This window comes from Schistocerca cancellata, chromosome 4, assembly GCF_023864275.1.
Source record: "Schistocerca cancellata isolate TAMUIC-IGC-003103 chromosome 4, iqSchCanc2.1, whole genome shotgun sequence".
Taxonomy (NCBI): Eukaryota; Metazoa; Arthropoda; class Insecta; order Orthoptera; family Acrididae; genus Schistocerca; species Schistocerca cancellata.
This window is the reverse complement of record NC_064629.1, coordinates 237,355,777-237,377,050: the sequence shown is the minus strand read 5'-3', so window position 1 is coordinate 237,377,050 and position 21,274 is coordinate 237,355,777. Positions and strand designations below refer to the sequence as shown.

Sequence of the window (21,274 nt, the reverse complement as noted above, 5' to 3'; positions counted from 1 at the left end):
AAATGTTGGGTGATCACTGTGAAGGCACACTTGTGTGACAGTGTTATTGGCACCTGACAGAGCTTGAAAGGGGCCTTATTAAGGGTCATCATTTGGCCGGCTGGTTGAATCGTGCAATATCTAGATGTTTGGAGCATTTGGATGTGACGATGGTCTGATGTTGGACTTCATGGGAGTGTGAGGGCAGGATTACTCATTATCAAGGCTCCAGTCGAGCACGTCTGACTACCACAAGGGAGGATCACCATATTGTGCACCGAGCACATCGTAACCCTCTCCACACCTGTGACTGCCATCCAATAACAAATACTGAACTGCTGCTACATTCTGTGTCATTCCGTACCATTAATCAGCGACTAGGAGCAGCCAGAGCCAGGGAATTACTGTTTCGTGTGTAGGCTGCTGTTAATGTCACAACAGATGTGTTTGATGGGAAAGCAATATGGGTGGTGGCGGTAAGGAGGAGGCTTGGGCAGGGAGGGGGAGGGATAGCAGTATAGGGGTGGGGGATGGTAAAGGAGGCTTGGGCAGGGAGGGGGAGGGATAGCAGTATAGGGGTGGGGGATGGTAAAGTGCTGCTTTTGGGAGCATACAGGGACATGGGGGAGGGGGGACAGGGCAAGGCAGGTAAGTGCAGTTGGGACTTGAGATGGGGGGGGGGGGGGGGGCAGAAAAGAAGAGAAGTGAAGAGAGTGTGGTTGGGTTGGTCGAGTAAGGCTGTGAAGTGCTGGAGGGGGAACAGGGAAAGGGATAGGTGAGTGAAGGATGTTGACTAACAAAGATTGGGTCCAGAGGGATTGCCTGAACGTAGGATATATTGCAGGGAGAGTTGCCACCCACACAACTGAGAAAAGCTCGATTGGTAGAAAGAATCCAGATGGTGCAAGCTATGAAGCAGTCATTGAATTAAAGAATTTTGTGTTGGGCAGCATGCTCAGCAACCGAATGGTCCAGCTGTCTCTTGGCCACAGCATTTTGGGTGGCCATTCCTATAGACAGACAACTTGTTGAATGTCATACACACGTAGAATGCAGCACAGTGGTTGTAACCTAGATTGTAGATAACATGACTAGTTCTACAGGTAGCCCTGCTTGTGAATGGACTGGAGTAGGTGGTGGTGGGAGGCTGTACGGGGCAGGTCTTGTATCTAGGTCTATTACAGGGATATGAGCCATAAGGCAAGAGGTTGGGAGCAGAGGTGAAGTAGGGATGGACGAGGATATTGTGTTGGTTTGATGGACGGCGGAATACCACTGGGAGCAGTGGGAATGATAGTGGGGTCGGATATTTCTCATGTCAGGGCATGATTACAGGTAGACTAACCCTGTCGGAGAACATGATTCAGTTGCTGCAGTCCTAGGTAGTACTGAGTCACAGGGGTTGATGCTTTGTAAACATACAGCATCATAGTAAAGAACTGTCAAAATATCTGACAAAAACATATTTTTACGTTTAGATAACTACAAGAACTATTATACTTACCAAGACATGACAGGAAGACTTTATGATAGATGCAATATGGTCATCACTTCCTACTAGACGTCACTTGATAACGGCAATAAGCCAAAACAGGCGTGTCGTGTAAAATATTAAAAAAAATATACTACCTTATTGCAGCTGGCTTGGAGCATTCATTCGCATAATGTCTTATACTGAATATACTATGCTGCGGGCCCAACAGAAAATAAAATATTTATTCATCATGTCGACATATTTATTTCTCAATCTGGTCACCCTGCTGACGAACACATTTCCCCAGTGAGAGACCAGTTTGTTGATACCGTCAATGTATAGTGTTTGACTTTGTTGTTGGAGCCACAACTTCTTCTCTGCTTGAAATGCTTCGTAACTATCAAAGTGAAGTCCTTGAGGGTGTTATTTAATTTTTGGAAACAGATGAAAATTGGATAGGGCCAAGTTGGGACTGTATGGAGGATGATCTATGACAGTGAACCCAAGGTGTTTGATTGTTGCAGGTGTCACAGAACTCATGTGGTCTGGAATTGTCATACTGAAGGAGAGGGTGCCCCATGTGTACACAAACTATTCAAATTCAAAATTTGATTACAGCACATTGTTTCTCATGCACCTACTGCATTACAACTGGCATTTTATGTGCAACAGTTCACAACCTTCTAGCAGCAGAGGGCTGCAAATACAGTATAACCCCACTTTTACGTTCCTGGAATTATTGTTTCCCTGCATTTTACAGCATTTTTTATCACTCCCATCAAATTTCCTATGTTCACAATGTTAAGTCACACCCAATTTTGTGTTAATGTATCTATAATTTTCCCACAATTTACACATTACGAAAAATGTTTGTGGTGACAAAAACTCGCTCAGAATGGCGTTGGCATGGCATTGACCGTCAATAAGTGTTCACAAACGTTATGTGGTTAATTTTCTTGATACCAGGTTGTTCTACTAAGCAAATCTGAAACGGTAAACTGGTAAAAGTCTGAACGATCCATGCTGTATCTCCTGCCACTGCCAAGCTCTACTTGGCATGGTGGCTGATAGAAATAATTAGGGTTCATTCAAATCATGACCAATCATAACGATGTACAAACTGTCTCTACTGCACATGCACAGCTTTGTGATGTGATCGTCAGGAGCTCTTGACACTATTGTTGAACCATATTTGGTGTGTTTCAACATCTGGCCACTTGTAGCACTAGTTGACACCTTTGCACACTTTGCATTCCTCAAATGTTTTTGTTTTAAACACAGCGCCATATCTTTTCATGCTCAACAAGATGTATTTCGAGAATTTATTCTTGTTGTCAAGTGCTATATTTACATGAGTATTTGTGTGATGTTTCACAAACAAACAAGGTGAGTGATAGTGTGCGTGTGTGTGGTTTCCTATATGACTGGGGAGACACATGACCTGATGACCTCAAAAAGACAACTGCAATGCAAGAGATGCAGAATAACACATATGCAAACACTACACAAAATACTTACGTAAATATTTGCACTTGGCAATGAGAATAAATTCTCGAAACATGTAATGATAAGCATGAAAAAATTCATAACTCGTGCAGTATTTTATTATTTAAATAATGAATGACAGCTACCATCTTTCCAAAAACATTAATTATAATGTACAAAATTAAGTCAAACATTTCTACTTCCCTGATAGTTACCAGTTCCAGTTACACCAATGGTTTTTATTAAGTACCTGACAAGTATTTTGATGCTTATTATGTACATATATCGTACATAAAGTGCGAAAATCCAGGGAGGAGGGGGGTCCGTCCTGTCGGTACTGTTACCACTTGAAACATTTCCCAGTTTTACACTTTTTTGCATTTTACACCATTTTTTTTAAATCGCTTAAAAAGTGTAAAAGTGGGGTTTCACTGTATGTAGATATGAAGAATAAAGATGTAAAATATTAATAACATTTGTTTTAATTAAAAAGCTTCAAGAATTTTCACATGAAAAATTTGGAGGCATTACTTTTTAACATTCCCTCGTATATACCTTATTTTGTGTTTTTCGTATTTTTGCATGCGTATTACAAAATTTGTTGTTTAATTGATGCACCACATTTAAGAGCTCTCAAAAACACAGCTCTTCTGTACAAACAGATTGTTCAAAAGTATTGGGAAATGTCACGTTTTCACTTAAAACTATTAGTGAAATATAGTTGTTTGACATCACATCTGTACTCACAGTTCGTTACTCTGGAAATTAACTGTTATTGTAAGATTGCATACAATTCTCAGTGGCGAAAAGAAGCCTACTAGTATCAAACATAGGCCTCAATTTGAGGAAGAAATTTCTGAGAAAGTATGTTGGGAGTACAGTATTGTACTGTAGTGCTACATGGATTGTGGGAAAAGTGGAATAGAATAGAATCAAAGCATTTGAGATGTGCTGCTACAGGAGAATGTTGAAAACTAGGTGGACTGATAACGTAGGGAATGAGGTACTTCTCCGGGTAATTGGCAAGGAAAGAAATTTATGAAAATCGCTGACAAGAAGAATGGACAGGATGATAGAACATCTGTTAAAGACATCAGGGAATAACTTCAATTATGGTAGAGGGAGTTGTGCAGAGATTGAAATACATCCAGCAAGTAATTGAGGATGTTAGTTGCAGTTGCTACTCTGAGATAAAAACATTGTCACAGGAGAGGAATTTGTGGCGAGCCGCATCAAACCACTCTGAAGCTCGGGACTCTGTTTTTGTGTTGACTGAAAAAGTTGAAAACCAATTTCAGCATTCAATAATTATTAGTTTCCAATATTAGTAAATTGCCACTTACAGATTTACATCATCTTTAAACAGAAACGGGAAAAAACCTCATATTTTGCTTTATTTTTCACTTCAGCATTTACAAGAAAGTTTTCTGCCTCTACTGAATTGAACTGGGGAGAAAAAAATTATGGCAGAACTTGACTAAAAGAAGGGATGGGTTGATAGGACACATACTGGAATATCAAAGAATTGTCAGTTTGGTAATGAAGGGAAGTTTGGGGGAAACACTGCAGAGGGAGACAAAGGTTTGAGTGCAGTAAGCAGGTTCAAATTTATGTAGGTTTGCAGCAGTTATACAGAGATGAAGATGTTTCACGGGATATTTTATTTTGGAGAGCTGCGTCACATCCATCTTCGGACTAAGGAGTACAATATATAAAGCATCTCTTCAGGATGATGTTTTCTCCTACAGCTGTGAATGTGATATTTTCAAGCCACATCACAAAAGAGGTGTTAAAACAGGGGTGGCCAAGATTTCAGCTCACGGGGTGCACGGCCATGAGGGCCAAAGCACACAACCTTGCTGGATATTTCCCACACCACCATGCTACACTGTGTGTGTGCATGAGGAGAGGGAAGAGGGAAAATTTGTGAACACACTGTGTTTAAATGGCAGTGGATTCACACTGCATACAACTTGGTTTTATTGTTCACATTTCTCAACAATATAGAACAGAAACAAACCACATTTTTGGCATTATTTAATAATTTTTGGCAATCTGAAGATGTAATGTAATTTTTATCTTGTACAAACTGTTGGCATACATACAGACACAGAGAAATTCACAGAGTTTCTCACTCAGTTTGCCATGTATTCACAACTTATTTAGTTCTGTAATCAAAAAAAGGTCATTCACACAAGTATGTTGATCGGAGTACTTTAGCACTTTTGCAACCTCATTATGGAGACTAAGAAACCCTACCTTAGGAAAGCAATGTAGACATCCTGGGCAGATTTAACGTAAAAATAGTTGTCATTAAAACTGTAATTATGTTGCAGGTCAGTCCGTTACATCTGCACATGCACAGGGGTGCTTTCAACGGAAACAGCAAACAGTCTCAAATACAGATGCGAGATTGGCAGTGTCCTCAAAACCTTTAGAAAATTATCCTTGTAATTAATTCAAGGCCACAATGAATGCAAAACTCGTGTTTCTTTAACATTATGTGAATGAGGAATGGGACTGTCTTTGTTGGAAAGTGCAATGCAATTTTCTTTTTAAATGCATTCTCAGCAAAGCAGAAAGAAGTTACAATGCAATGTCTTACTTTGGGCAGTGTACAGTCAAATCTACTTAAAATCTGAAGTTCACACACCATTCCAGATATTCTTATTTTAATTCCTGCACTCTTTTTTTCCATGATAAATTCAACAATAGTGGCTTTTAAATAAAAAAAAAAAATCTCATGCGTGCACCTTGACTTAGTCTTCTTTCAGTTCCATTGAATACTTGCAACTGATAATTGAATAATGCATGCGACTTCAGAAATTTTACTATTTGTACCACCAATTTTTTCACGGGCTCCATGTCTGCAAATTTAGCTTCTTGACATACAGAACAACCTGTCTCATCTGTCGATCATTGTAATTTTTGTCTCTTTCATTGTCAACTAAATCTTTAATTTCTTTCTACAATGTATTGTAATGTTGTTTCATGACAGATATGCAGTACCAGTCGCTTATGCGGATTGAGAATTGTCATCTCTCTCATTTTTGTCATTCCCATTCATGTCAAAGGGTTGTTGAAAGAGATTGCTAGACTACCCCTTTTTGTGCACACAGCCACCGGACCTGTGAACATCCTTCATACCATAAACAAATAGCAAAGGGTAAACAGCACTGACACCGTAGTTCCGCGGAACCCAGAGAGCTGTGCCAACCAAAAAATGGTGCATGTGGCCTGCACATGCAGCATGCTTGAAGTTTGGCATGCCTTTGCCAGTCCTGTGTTGAAACAATGGTAAAAACATTCAAATTCATCCCATTGCATTCTGCGTTCAGTACATTTTGAGAATGCCACATATGATTGCAGTTGTAAACATTTATGTATTCAAGCTGATGGTAGCAGCCAGAATCCATGTTTGACAATAGGCTGCTTTCGAATATGTATGTGGGCACTTGTTGACAGAAGGAAGGAGGGATAAGCACACAGTTCTTTGATTTGTTACGTAATGGTAGTCCAAGAATTGCACCGACGCAGAGGCTGAAAATGAAGGAAGGAAAAAATAATGGGGATGACTAAAGGTAACAATTGTGAGAATACTGACTGAAATTAAAAGTAACGACGACACACTAATGATAAATTTAAATACCACAGAATAGTCAGTGTTAATGGTTATATATAAAGGCATGATGATGGACCTCAGAGCTGCATGTGGGTATTGTGTTGTGTCTTATACACATTAATGATATTTGCAACATCATAATGTGTACACTTTGTGCTTTTTGCAGGTAATACATGTGTAGCAGTCGGAAATAGAATTGGTTTTCCTTACTAAAAAACAGGTGATGGAAATTTGTGAGAATAGTAACAACCAGTCCAAAGCAAATGACTTGTCAGATCCATACTAGGTTCAGTGCATGCATTTCAGTCCTTCAGTCCTTTCCTTAGAACAACAGAACATGTTAATTTAGTGCGCTTAAACTAACAAATAGATGAAGTTGATAATGTTTCGGTTTTAGGAATACAACCTGAATTGAATTCCCACACCCTGGAACTAATGAAGCCTCTTAGTTCAACTGCATTTTTACTAAGTGATTGCTGTTGTAGGTGGGTTAAAAATAAACAAATCAGTTTATCCCATTACCATTCATTATTGGGTCTTATGATGTGTGTGTTTTCTCTCTCTCTCTGTTTCTTTCTTTCTTTCTTCCTTCCTTCCTTTCTTTCTTTCTTTCTTTCTTTCTTTCTTCCTTCCTTCCTTCCTTTCTTTCTTTCTTTCTTTCTTTTTTTTTTGTTTTTTTTTTGTTTTTTTTTTCTTTTGTTTTTTTTTGTTTTTTTTTTTTACTTGATGCAAAGAGAACAATGAACAATGACATTGTGGAATCATGTAATGAGAGTGGTATTTGATGTATCCTGGATTGTTGTGCAGAAACCTCTTGAAAGAGCTTGATATTCTGACAGTTACTCCACGATTCATACCTTCATTAACATTCATATGGGGATGGAAATTTCTGCTAGAATATTTATTTGCAGTCATTAACACCCTTTGTACAAAGCATAGGTGGAACACTGGAACAAAAAACGTTTACGAAAAGATTAAAGATTAGTACACAATTGCTTCAGATAAAATGTCACATTTGTATTCAATAACGTGCCAGAAAATATTAAACATTTTGTGTTTAATATAGTGGAGTATAACAGGAAATGAAAGAACTTTTTTGTAGACACCTATTTATGCTATTTACCCAAAAGCTTTAAAGATTTTAAAATGTCTTGGTGAAAGGGTCTGGGGTGCAGACAGGTCCACCTATAACAGTTTTACAAAGTGCGTGTCCAGTTCTGGATAGGCTGTAGGTGTAGCATTTGTTGTTCAGCTCGAACTTTGTACTTAAAAGTTTTGCTGGATGCAGAAGATAATGGGGATGTCACACTGACAACATGGTCTTCTTGGCTAAGCCTTATTCCTAACATCTGTGCCAAAGAAACAGAGTGCTGACAATGGCTCCTGACAAGCAAAGATAGCCCGAGAGACGCCGGTGTCTTCTAGTAGAGTGACTGTTTCGCAACTAGCCACATGTCACAATACTTTTGGCAATACCATTACAGATCCTGGTGAAATAGTTCATCATAAAGAATTATTTAGTAGATATCAAGATTACCCCCTCCCCACCCAACAGTGGAGCAAAACATCTTGAGATGCCAAAGATAAATTTTAAATTAATTTCTTACAAGTAGATTAAATCAAACAATGAATAATCTGGGATGAAATAACAATATTAATCAGGATAGATTGCTTCTCATCACATAAGTGTTGAGTGGCATACAGGCACATTTAAAAGTAGACTGTTGGATTTTATAAGCAGCTGGTCAAAGCTCATCAGATGAAGCGTGCCGCCCCCCCCCCCCCCCCCCCCCCCACACACACACACACACACCACACTCGCCTGTACATGTGCCTCATACCTTATAATATCCAACAACCTGCTGCTCAACGCCTCCTCTATGTGGTGAGTTGCAATCTATTCTAATTCATGTTGTTATTTTTCTTACAAGTAGAATAGAGCAAATTTTATCTGTCTGTGTATATTAAATTGGATATTAAACAAGCATCACAGTGACACAGTGGCTTACATACTCTTTCGGGCTAAGGGCTCAACATTACCTTAGTGATTTTTCAATGCTCCAAGGATTCAGGTGCCATTAAAAGTTAGTCTTCAGTGCTGAGTAGTATACAATTGTCACAATTTTCGAGTGGATTAGGTTTGCCTGCTTAATGACTTTCCCCATTGGTGCTGGCTCACAGTGTACAGAGAATTGTGGAATACTTAATCCTGGCATATGTCTGTCTGCCCACTCAGACAAAAAAGTATTATTTTAACTCACCATTCATGTTGTGTACTGCTTCCCAATAATTCATGAAGAGTTTCCAAGAAGTACTACATGTAAAGCCGCAATATTTTAACCAAATGTGGTTTGAAAGCTAACAAGTGGATGTTAAATGGCATGGTTAGAGACAGTATCAGTGCAAATGGAGTACTGCAACATTGTCCAACTACTGCTTGTAGGCTGCAGTAAGCATTTACAAAAACCACTATTACAAGAAAACTGGGGTCGCTACAGAAATTCTGAAATTAGATTTAAATTGACTGGAGAATTATCTTCCCAATGTGATTCATGTGTCCTGTATTGATTTACTGTGCACCACATCTCCAAAGATTGCCTGGCTTAAAATGGCCCACTAGTTCAGTCAGTAGAATCACTTGTTTTGGACCAAACTATGAACATTAGATTAGAAGCAATGTTTCTGAAGTGTGCAAAATTCTCTGAGGTTGTAATATTCCTTTGAACAGCGCAGGTATGCTGCCCCAAGTGCCAAGTAATGAATGACTTGCTTCTTATGTTTCAAAAAATGGTTCTCAAGGATAAACTGTAAGTGATCTGGTATTGAAATCTATTGTTAGCCACCTCTCAATACAAATATGCACTGCCTGGAGTTAGTGAAAAGAACTAAATGTTCTCAGCTGTGTAATAACATGACTAGAAGGTTGCAGAGAAAGCTGCATGGTTTATTCAAAGGAAATGAAAAGGTTGTAGAGAAGAACACATCATAAAAAATAGTTTAACTCAATTACATCATATTTAAATATCCTACTGGTTGCTGGGAAATAGAATTTAATATATATCAGCTAGTGTAAACCTAAAAACAATCTTGTAACTGTAAAGCAACACCACACTTTTTACACTGACATGCATTTTCACTTCTTTTTCTTCCTGAGTAGCATGTAACACATCTTTTTGTTTCATTCTTTTTCTTCTCAGTTGTAGGTATTTGCATTGGGAGATGAGCCCATGGTTTTGCCGAAGTCTCATAGTAGTTGCACTCTTTGATTGTCACCTGTGAATAGAGTACTCAGGTAACTGTGGACACACTAAAAGTTGCTGTAAACCCTCATCGCCATGACAAACTATTATCTTCATCATATTGGTTGTTTATAGAACCAGCATTAATGTGACACATGGACCTCGTGCTTAGTCCCGTAGAATACATTTAATAGCCATCTGTTAGCTAGAAACCGAACTCCATGCTTTTATATAGTGAAACTCACATTTGTATGATGAGCTCGGCAGTCAATTTAAATGCCATAGCAACATCATCTGACTGCAACTCGCCATTTTATGGAAATTGTGTTAATGAATTTGGGAGTAAAATTCCCCATACAGTGTCATAGACAAGTCTCAGTAAGCTTTGCTTACATGTGAAATTGACAATCTAATGAAAACATGTTCTTGTTATTGAAAGAAGTTGTTGTACTGTAGAGAAGCAACATGAAATGAAAAAAATAGTAGAAGTGGATTTAAAAAAGTTTCACACCCAATGACATCATGAGAAAAATGAGCATGTCGTAATTATAAACATTTACGATCTGGTACGCTAAATCTGTTAGCATGCCTTAGCTTTGTAGTTATATTCTGCTATGTTCCAAAGTTACAGCTGCATTTAAATGCAAAATAGTTTCAATGAATGAGGCATCCAAGTCGAGCATAAAAGTACAATCACCGCCAAGTAAAATTTGAACCACTGGGAACTGTTGAGGGCTCTAGCAAAGCTTGGACGCATCATTGCTCGTTTACAAACAACTAGCTACAGCTGTGAATGTGCAGAATATCTTTTGAGGAAGTTGTCTGTAAGTTGCAGCAGATAGCAATGTGCATTGCTTGATAATCTTCTTTTCCTTGACTTTTTCAGGTGAGTGTTCATAAATGTCCATAAAGTATCCCATCTCCATTGCATGAAGGCTTACAAGGTTGTTTTTAATACTGTGCACCTAGTGACTATAATAGGAAGATATTCTGCAGCCGAGATTGCTTGGTATTTTTGTTTTATTTCACAATGACCGGTTTCGACAACTCTTTCTGTCATCAGCGGATTTCTGGAAATTCTTATTAACATGCATGCATGCCACCAATACTATGAGAACAATTTCCAGTTATAGGAAGTGACACCATGTTGGCTTCTCAGACACATAAAAATGAAAATATAAAATATCTGTTGCAGCAACTGTATGCCCAGGTGTGGATGTGAACATATTGAAAGTGCAGTTGTGATTGAAGCACATTGCAGTTTGAGTTTTTTATATGATGTGCTTGGGCCACTTCTTTTTCAACAGAAAACATGAAAATTATATTTGTGACTTCTCGACTTATGGTTAGAATACTTCTACGGAATCTGAAATGTCAAGCTTTCAAACAATGGAAAATCCAGGATGGAATGTAACAATTGTGAGTGTGGTTTCAGTTCTCTGAGACTGCAGACATAAATGTCAAACTTTGTAAGCCGACCTATTCCCAGATTAAAACCATGTGAAGTAATCTGATGGAAACGTTGTCCCCACAGATGCAGCAGCAAGGAAGGTCTGTCATACCCTGTGTATGATATAACCATTCATTTTAAGGACTCCAATTCCCAGTCAAGGATTCATTGGCAATTACAATAAACAAAGCTAGAAGTCAGAGGGGCGGGTGGATGGAAGTGGGGGGGGGGGGGGATATGGAGAAGGGGAAGGAAGAGATGGAGTGAGAGAGAGGGAAGGAGGTGGAGAGAGGTAGAGGTAGGAGGAGATGCACAGGGAGAGGATTAGGATATATTTCCAGTTCCCATACTTATTTAGCAATTGTAAGCCTTGCCCGGTTCACTAATATTGTGTGTTAACATTTTGGAGTTTCAGATACACTTGATAATGGTCTAATATAAAGGCCGAAGCCAGTCATGTGGACTTAATAAAGTTCTAATGAAGCAACTGGAGTGGATTGTCATTAATTAAAAAATAAATGTACTGCAAAGACGGGCAACAAATAAATTTCATTCATGTTAATGCTAGTTTCAAGCTATCCTTTGCAGTGGTTGCTGATGATTCTGAAGAGAGTCATTCCTACAATTTACTGCAACCTGTATGTCGCTTTGTGCACTCTTTTTTCCTATGTCTATCAAAAGACTGAGAGGGAGGAGAAAAACTAAGGTAACAACTAAGAGATAGTTAAATCATCATGGCCAGAATCAACTGCCATCCAGGACATTAATAATGTAAATGAATGTTAGCTTGACAGAATCACATTGATTCTTCAGTTAATTACTTTGTAGGCCTCACTGGGCTGGAGAATACTGTTGTGAAATGTAAACAGTTTCATAACTCACCTGGCACATGTAAAGTCCTTATCAGTGGGTAGACCTGTGTATGCCTTCAAGATTAATTTTTGGTGTATGGATTTATCGTATTTTCAGAAAGAACAATACAAGGTTTAAAGCGGATAAGACAGAAATGGTGATATTCATCTATGACACATCACTGCTCACCAGTCACCCTCACTGCAGCACTATAAACATAAATATGCCTTGTTGATATTGCAATCTGCTCTATCATAATCGTAAATATTTCCTAGTGTGCCACAGTGGACAGCTTCCTCACCAAATTGCTGTCCAATGCTTCCTTGATATAATGATCACTAGAAAGGTTCTCAGATGTTGCATCAGGTGGTGTCATGAAATATGTACAATATTTCACTGAGACAGCTTCTCCTTCAGGTGTGGCTGTGAAGATAAGGAGCAGCTGCCGTATTAAAATATTATGCAGGTTCCACAATGCTTGAGAACCTTTCATGTTTGCTTTCTGTTATGTTTTGCATGGTACTGGTTTACCTCAAAATGTTTCATTTTATTGCACTGGTGAAAGGGCTGTGTGTAAACAACCTACACATTTTGTGGCTATTGGCTAAAATTTTGAGTAGCGTAGCTGAGGTTCTACCATCAAGGGCTTATAAGAAAACTGTAACTTTTGACGACAAGAAAAACCACTCATTTAATTTCAGTCCCTAGAATCCTCTTGGCTTTGTGTTGTCATCCATCCCAACTTTTAAGTAAATTTGGAAGGCACTGAATTGATCATGTATTATAATGGAGTAAATCTACTATGGAAGCAGGCAGTATCATTGAATTATAGTCTACATCAGTCTGCAGAAAGGTGGGGAATGAACCAAGTATAAAATGTTGCAATCATTGTTAAGGTTCTCCAGGTTGGCATGACAATTACAGTTTTATTCATATAGGCAGTTTGCATAAGTACAGTAGTAACAATAATGTAATTGACAGTTTAAGTTATGAACACCTTCCTGGAATTTGAAAAAGTAGCTGTCAACCTTCACTTCCTGTCTTCATGAGAAAAGAATAATTTATGTTTTCAATCTCTGAAAGTGAACTTTGAATTGTCCTACAGGTGCCTATTGTACTGTTCAAGGTGTAATAAAATATCAAACTAGGTGGCAAAGTGTTTAAAACACTTATCATGTGTTCAGGAGGAGAGGGGTTCAGATCCTTGCCCATCCATCCAGATTAAGGTTCCATGGTTTTCCTAAGTTGCTGAAGAGAAATGCTTTGAAGGTTCCCTCAAAAAGGCCTGTTTTACCCTTGCCCAATCTGAGCATGTTTTCAATGTTCTGCAGGGCAATAATCTGTAAATAATGTAATAAGTGTCATTAAAACATTATCTCTGTCCATAATACTTGTTACTTCCTATTACAGTTTATAAATGACTGACATAACGTATTAGCCACATATTACAATATTGAAACGTGCATAAGTTTACCTTAATTAAAGACTAATCATTAGCACTATTCGTTCCTGTTTTAGATTGAGGACAGAGCTTCGTACCATTGCAAGGCAACAAATATGTTTGGTACCATCATGTCTGAAAGTGTGCAGCTGTCTTTTGGTTTTATTGGTGAATTTAACCTCAAACGCTCACCAGAAACTGGAAATCAGAATTGGGGCAAAACTGTTTTTTGTGATCCTCCACAATTTTTCCCTGGTAAGTATGATTTATGATTCTTCTTTACAAATTCCTATTTATATATACTATGTCACATCTGTTTAAGTTACTGTTATGTCAGTAATCAAAATATTATTTTTGGCAGAATAATATTATAATAATAATATAACAACTGCTGAGATGTGAACAACTTGCACATCCTTTATTTCTAGTGTTCACTATTAATCCTCGAGAGGGTGCACCATTTTTCCTAACATGAGCGGACACACAGCGTACTTTGTACATATGTAAAGAATAGCTGACTTTAAGTTACCAAGGTAAACATGTATCAGCAAAAGCACGGTTTAATCTTATTTTGATTAAACAAGGACAAAATAAACTTACATATTATGAGCTAAAGCACTGTTTAATTAAACAATAATGAAATAAACTTCCATTACATCACTCTGTTGCCACAGACAGGTGTTCCCTCACAGTAATGAGCCACTTAAAGCGTTAAACAGTGCAGTTGCATCACATGCGGCTAGCAACTGACACGGGCATGCCATTCTTCACAGTACTGAAAAGTGTGGTTTGAGTACGTAATACTGTTAAAATTTCGCTAACCATGGACTTCCATAAAAGCAGGATAATGTAGACTATTGACTGTGTTCTAGAAACTGTCGTAATTGTCACATTATGTCATTTTATTCTTATTCACATTGACGTCTTGTTTTGGATTTTACGTTTCAGAATATGAGTTAGGAATGGAGTATAGTACCACATTGTACAAATAAATCTATAGAAACACCCAAAAAACTCATCATATTTTCTGTTTACCATTGTTCCTTGGTTGCTTCAAAGTTCATAGAGGTTTGTCCCATCTATGCAACTAATAGAAGGCAGTTTGTTTATTGCCATATGCGTTTTGCTTCCTTTATTCGTGATGATACTTCACAAACAAAAGAAGCGAAATGCATATGGGAATAAACTGCCTTCAATTAGTTGCATATATGGAACACACATCCACAAACTCAAAAAATTGTTTAAGGGAGTGTCAAAGAATAAGGAGATGCATAGAATGGGGTTGTAGCTCGCTCCTAGAGATCAAAATGATGAAGTAGCCTACTTCCCTATGTGATACCTCAACAATTTGGTTCATAAAAACAAAATTTAAAAGATCGCCTTTTCGAGAGCATGTGGCGAGCGCAGCTACAGAAGTTCGTTGTAGTTTATAACATGCATCTGATGAATCGAAATGTTTTATATATGGTGGTATAGTCTAAAAATATTGTCATGGGAACCTTTCATCTCTGTCAACTGTTGTTAAGGATTCGATCGCAGATAAATACTTGTGACAAGCTAGAGTATGAAGATGATTGCTGCTAGTTTCATTTGCAGTAATTTACGTTGTGCTCTTAGATTTCTGTCTGACCACACTCTCAGAAATCGCTACGTATTCCGAAAAAAATGGTGAATTATATGTGACAGGAAGTCATATAAATGTCACTGTCAGTTATTTCATGCACAGTAATTTCATCTTTCATTTCTTAAACATATGGAAGTCACTAAATCGAAGATACTCGTTACTGAGAAAGCATGCTGTTACGTGTAAATTACAATGAATATTTCAGAAAAATGTTCAACTTTGACAATTAACGAAATCTCAAAATGTGTTGCAAACACGAAGAGGAAAAAAAAAAAAAATGTTTGCATCCAGTAGTATATGAACTCTTGCCCTTTGCCATGGCATTTTGTTGCCTTACCAACTTCGCTACTACAACTCGCATGCTGTCGGCACTTTATTGTATGTAATTCCCCGCGAGAGAGACGCAGGCAGACTTTGTTGCCGAATGATGCCGGAGTAACCTATAAATGCATGAAATTTTGAAGGGTTTCCTCTATCAGACTTCACAAAATTTCTTTGCACTGTTATTTAACAGTTTTAAATGTGTATCTGTAATTAATAAGTAAACCATTTGTGGAAAAGAGTATGCAAAGTCACTGGTAATTTCAGCTAACACTCATGTAATGTACATAAGCAGAGCCACTGTCTTGATATTTAATGATCTTTAAGCTCTTCATTGCATAAAAACAACAGTTATCTTGAGAGATTATTGACCAAAAACTTAAAAAAAAAATCATTCACAGTAACAACCTAACCTAACCATATTTCTAACAAAGGAAAATAGTCTATTATGAATTCATTTTCCAACCAGACGCATCCTGTGGTGATTCTTTATTCCTTAGTAACACAATCACTAAATCGAAAACTAAAACCGCTCAATATGTTTAAAATAACTAATTATAGGTGTAAATAAATCACAGCTAACTGAACGACAGGGCTGTACTGAAAACCAAAACCTCTTGGTACAGTTGTCGAAAAATCGGCAGGAGGACCATTTGGTAACAGGTCTCAGAAGCTTACTGAATAGGAAATTCAGATAAAGGACTGAAAACAACGTCAATACTGAGACTAACCTACTGCACCAATCGGTATGAATGATATAGATTGGGGTCACTGTTCAGATTCTTCCAGTCCTTAATCCTCGCCAACATAGTCCTGCAAAACTGTGTAAATCAGACCCACACCTCTTTGTAATATCTTCTCTCCTTCTGTAAAATTCTTATGCTGAGCAATCCCAAATCCATGGATCCCATCGGACACATTAAAACTCTTGCCCTCCAGGAACTAGAGCAGTATGCTCAATGCCACCTCAAAAAAACCTCTCCAATCTGTTCACTTCCTACTCCTACCTTGGACTACCTCTAGCCACCTCCTCTACTCCAGCCTCTAAACCTCCTCCACAGCCCTTCTTGACTGACAAACCCTGCCTTTCAGATCTACTACATTTACCCCACCCTCAAAAACTCACTCCCACCATCATACAGAAACCACAACCTAAACGGACCCAAAACACAGCCATGAACCCTTCCTTCAGAAGTCTTAGTCCCACAGAAGTATCATTCCTTTCCAAAGGTGTTACATTTTGCCCCACTCCCAAATTCAATCATGCTGAAGTTGTTGAAGACCGTCTCTCCTTCTCCTGGTCCCTACAGTGGAAACATGTTTTCACCACCAACACTACCAGTCAGACTCAACCAAAGACCAATGTTGAACTATGCCTGACTCAGTTCACTCTTCCATCCAACCATGATCTCCCTAACTGCCCCCAGATCATCTGCTGTTAACTTTCCAGAATTTCTTAACCTTGAACTGTGCTTCACCACCATTCCCCAAATTCCCTCAACACACAAGTTAACCTTACATCCACAGAAATAACCACAATCCACCACCTAAGAACTGATACTGAACTTATAATGTTACCTGCTGACAAAGGTTGCACTACTGTTGTTTTGAACTGCAAGAATTACCTGGCAAAAGGACTCTGCCAGCTGGCAGATTTGGCCAGCTGGCAGATTTGTCCACATATAAACTCTGCCACAATGACCCCATTCCAGAAATCCAGCAGGATCTTGAATCCCCCACCCTTTCCACTCCCTGCACTCCTACCTTCTACATGCTTCCTAAAGTCTCTAAACCAAACGACCCAGGACACCCCATTGTAGCTGGTTACTGTGGCTCCACTGAGAGAAGCTCTGCTCTCACAGACCAACACGTTACCCACAACCTACCGTAAGATACCAACTGTTTCCTCCACCAACTCTCCCGCTGTTCCTGTCCCTTTACCACTCAGTGCCCTGCTCGTCTCTAATGATGGCACCTCCCTTTACACTAATATCCCATTATTGAACACTACCATTCCCAGTGCCCGAAAGATTCCAGACCTACAACCTCCTTCCAGGTCACCATGACCAATAATATCCTCACCCACAATTACTACTCCTTTGGAGGCATCACCTACAAAAAATCCAGGATATGGCAATAGGCACCTGCATGGCACAATCCTATGCCAACTTGTTCATAGACAATTTAGAGGAATCATTCCTAACCACCCAGAATCCCAAACCCCTCACGTGGTTTGGATTCACTGATGACACAGTTATGACCTGGATTGAGGGCGAGGTCATGCTATCCACATTCCTCCAGAACCTCATCACCTTCTCCCCCATTTGCTTCACCTGGTCCTTCTCAACACAACGAGCCACATTTCTTGATGTTGACCTCTATCTCAAAGATGGCTACGTCACTACCTCCATCCGTATCAAACTTACTAATCACCAGCAGTACCTTCACTTCCACAGCTGCCACCCATTCCATACCAAAAAGCCCCTTCCATACATGCTAGCCACCCATGGCCATCGCATCTTTAGTGATGAGCAGTCCCTCTCGAAATATACCAAGGGTCTCCCTGAGACCTTGACAGACCATAATTATCCTCCCAACCTTGTACAGAAACAGATGTTCAGTGCCTTATCTCTCCAGTCACCCACCATTTCCCAAGGTCCCATCATCTGGCCACAGAGGAGCAGTCCCCTTGTGGCACAGTACCAGCTAGGCCTAGAGCAACTGAATCACAATCTACACCACCATTTCCACTATGTCTCATCATGCCCTAAAATGATTAATGTCCTATTTACTATCCATCCCACACCACCCACAGTGGTATTCTACCACCCACTGACCCTACACAATATCCTCGTCCACTCCTACTTCATCCCTGCTCCCACTTCCTGCCTTATGGCTTAAATCCCTGTATTAGATCTAGATGCGAGACCTGCCCAATACACCCTCCCACCACCACCTACTCCAGTCCAGTCTCAAGCGTCACCTATCCAATCACAGGAAGGGCTGCTTGTGAAATGTCACGTTATCTACGATCTAAGCTACAACCACTATGCTGTGTTCTACGTGGGCATGACAACCAGCAAGTTGTCTGTTGGTATGAATGGCCACCAACAACAGCTAGACCACCCATTTTCTGAGCACACTGCCCAACACACCATTTGTCATTTCAGTGACTGCTCAACAGCCTAAGCCATCTAGATCCTTTGTAACAACACTAGCTTTTCTGGATTGAACAGGCAGAAATCCTCCCATAACCCCCCTGGCTGCAACCTTCATTAGTCGCTGTTTTTCACCTACCTATCCACATTCCTACTCCCACTCCAGCACTTCACAGCCTTATATTCCACTAACACACCCACAGTGTCTTTATTTCTCTCCTCCCATCCTCCCCCTCCCAATCCTCCATCTAACCTCCCAACTGTGTCTAGCTGCCATACCCTCTCCACAACTCTTCCCTGTATGCTCACCAGCAGCACTTTACCATCCCTGTCCCTACCCTACCTTGCTATCATCCCCGTTCCTCTCCTCCTTAACTCCACCACTCCTCCTTACCCCACCAATCATATTGCTTCTGTCATCATGCACTGTTGCTCACAGTCACACCTTGACAGCCAGACACAGTGGTCATGTGTCTGTAAGTTGAATGTGTGTGTGTGTGTGTGTGTGTGTGTGTGTGTGTGTGTGTTGTCTAATTCAGAAGAAGGCCTTTTGGCTGGAAGCTTACTTGTTTAGCAGTCTTTTTGTTGTGCCTGTCTGCAATTCAACATCTCCACTATATGGTGAGTAGCAGTCTATCTTTTTCATAATATATTTATTTTTCTGACTTATTTATTGTGCAAGCTATAGATTCGTTTTTAATGTGTATGGTTTATTCCAGATAAGAGACCAACGAAGTTGTGTATTGGGAAAGTCTATTAAGTGTTGACATTTTGTATGTATTCGAATTGTATTTATGGAGGAAAAGTAGTTGTAATTCATTTGTGGAACTGTAATATTTATGTACCAGGAGACATTATTCTTAAGGGGGGTAGGACGTGAAACAGGCAGCCTTGGAGCAGGAGAGGCACCAGAGGACATTTTAATTTGCACTGTCTATACTTTTACAAATAAATTAACAAAACTTTGTCAGCATGACCAGGAAGGATTCAGGATTCACACTAATCGGAGTGGAAGTTCAAAAACATAACATAACAAAACAAATTTTTTTACGTGTGAAATTTCATCATTTTTTCACTTAGTATTGGCTGCATTTGTTGCTGTAGGTACACTTTTCTTCATAAGTAAGAGAGATTCTTCGATGAAATTTGCACAGCATACAAACCATACTTACAGGTGTATGAAACTCTAGAATTTCCCAAATCTGTTAAAAACTGTGGTAAAAATTTAGATAATTAACTATAAAATTCGAGTTTTCTCTAAACACAAAGTTTAAAAATGTAACAGCCCATTAATTTTTTCATAGATTAAATAAATCCTAGAGTTTCATACATATGTAAGTATGGTTTGTAAGCTGTGCAAAATTCATCGAGGAATCTCTCTTACTTATGAAGAAAAGTGTACCTATAGCAACAAATGCAGCCAACAGTAAGTGAAAAACATCATGAAATTTCACTTTAAAAAAATATTATTTTTTCATGTTTTTGAACTTCCACTGTTATGAGTGTTAAACCTGAATCCTTCATGGTCATGCTAACAAAGTTTTATGAATTTATTTGTAAAAGTATAGACAGTTCAAATTAAAATGTCCTGTGGTGTCTCTCCTTCTCGAAGTCGGCCCATTTGACGTCCTACCTCCCTTAAATGTATGATATTACTGTGGTTAAGTATTGTAAGTGAAAATCTTACGTTGTTCTACTTCGGAATTTTACATTTTGCAGGTGTTAATTATTACTGGGCTCGAGATTACTTCCCGAATTTTGTTGAAGAAGATAAAAGAGTATTTGTTTCATACGATGGAGCACTATATTTTTCAGCCCTCGAAAATATTGATCGTGGTAATTACAGCTGCAGTGTACAAAGCAAAGTGTCAGATAAGGGAAGGACTGGACCTTTCTTTCCACTCCGTGTTAATCCAAACTGTAAGTATGAAGCAAATAGTCGTATTTGTATGCAACCAAATTTTCCAGAAAGATTATAGTGCATTTAAAATTTGTTGGGACTTTTGACAGTTCAGTATGGGTGAGTGGAGGGAACTGTAGTTGCCAGTGTGTGCTGAGCGTGTCGGTGGGTGACAATAACACCAAGCTATCTCTGCACGTAACTTGTCAAGCTCGCTTGACTGCTTGAACAGCAAGCTGTGCAAGTCGGCCGATCTGCAATCTCTGATTCTTGCACATCTTATAGCTTCATTTGTCAGCTTCATTATGAATTGCCTTTAATTTCATTAATGGTCATAGTTATTGTGATATTTTGATATTAAGGTGAACTACTGTAAGAAGTTCTTAAAGTTTGCAGTGAAAAATATGGGTCACTATGAATTAGTGTCGATGTGTGCTGGGTCATATGTTGCTATGTATGAGATTTAGGTAACATACAGAATTATTCTTTAAACTTAGAAGGATATTGCTATCCGTCTCCAGTGTTGAGAAAAATGGATTGTATGTATAAGGGCTCTGTCACAAACGCACATGCCACTGAAAAGGCAAGAATGAAATATTAATAAATCCCCGTATCTCATAAATTGTCTGAAACATCAAAACAAGATTTTGGCAAATGATAGCACACAAAGATGAGACTATTTTGCCATTTGATTAATATGTGAAACTTTTATACCTACTGCAATATTCC

At 38.9% G+C, this 21,274-nt stretch overlaps 1 protein-coding gene across 1 annotated transcript in view; it reads left to right on the top strand.

The window, feature by feature from the left end:
• The window catches only part of LOC126183326 (contactin), a 160,377-nt gene that overhangs the window by 25,018 nt on the left and 114,085 nt on the right, over window positions 1-21,274 (top strand). The window contains exons 6-7 of the mRNA XM_049925188.1: window positions 13,620-13,797; window positions 20,365-20,565. Coding sequence (XP_049781145.1) covers window positions 13,620-13,797; window positions 20,365-20,565 — 379 coding nt within the window. The remainder of the gene's footprint in view (window positions 1-13,619; window positions 13,798-20,364; window positions 20,566-21,274) is intronic.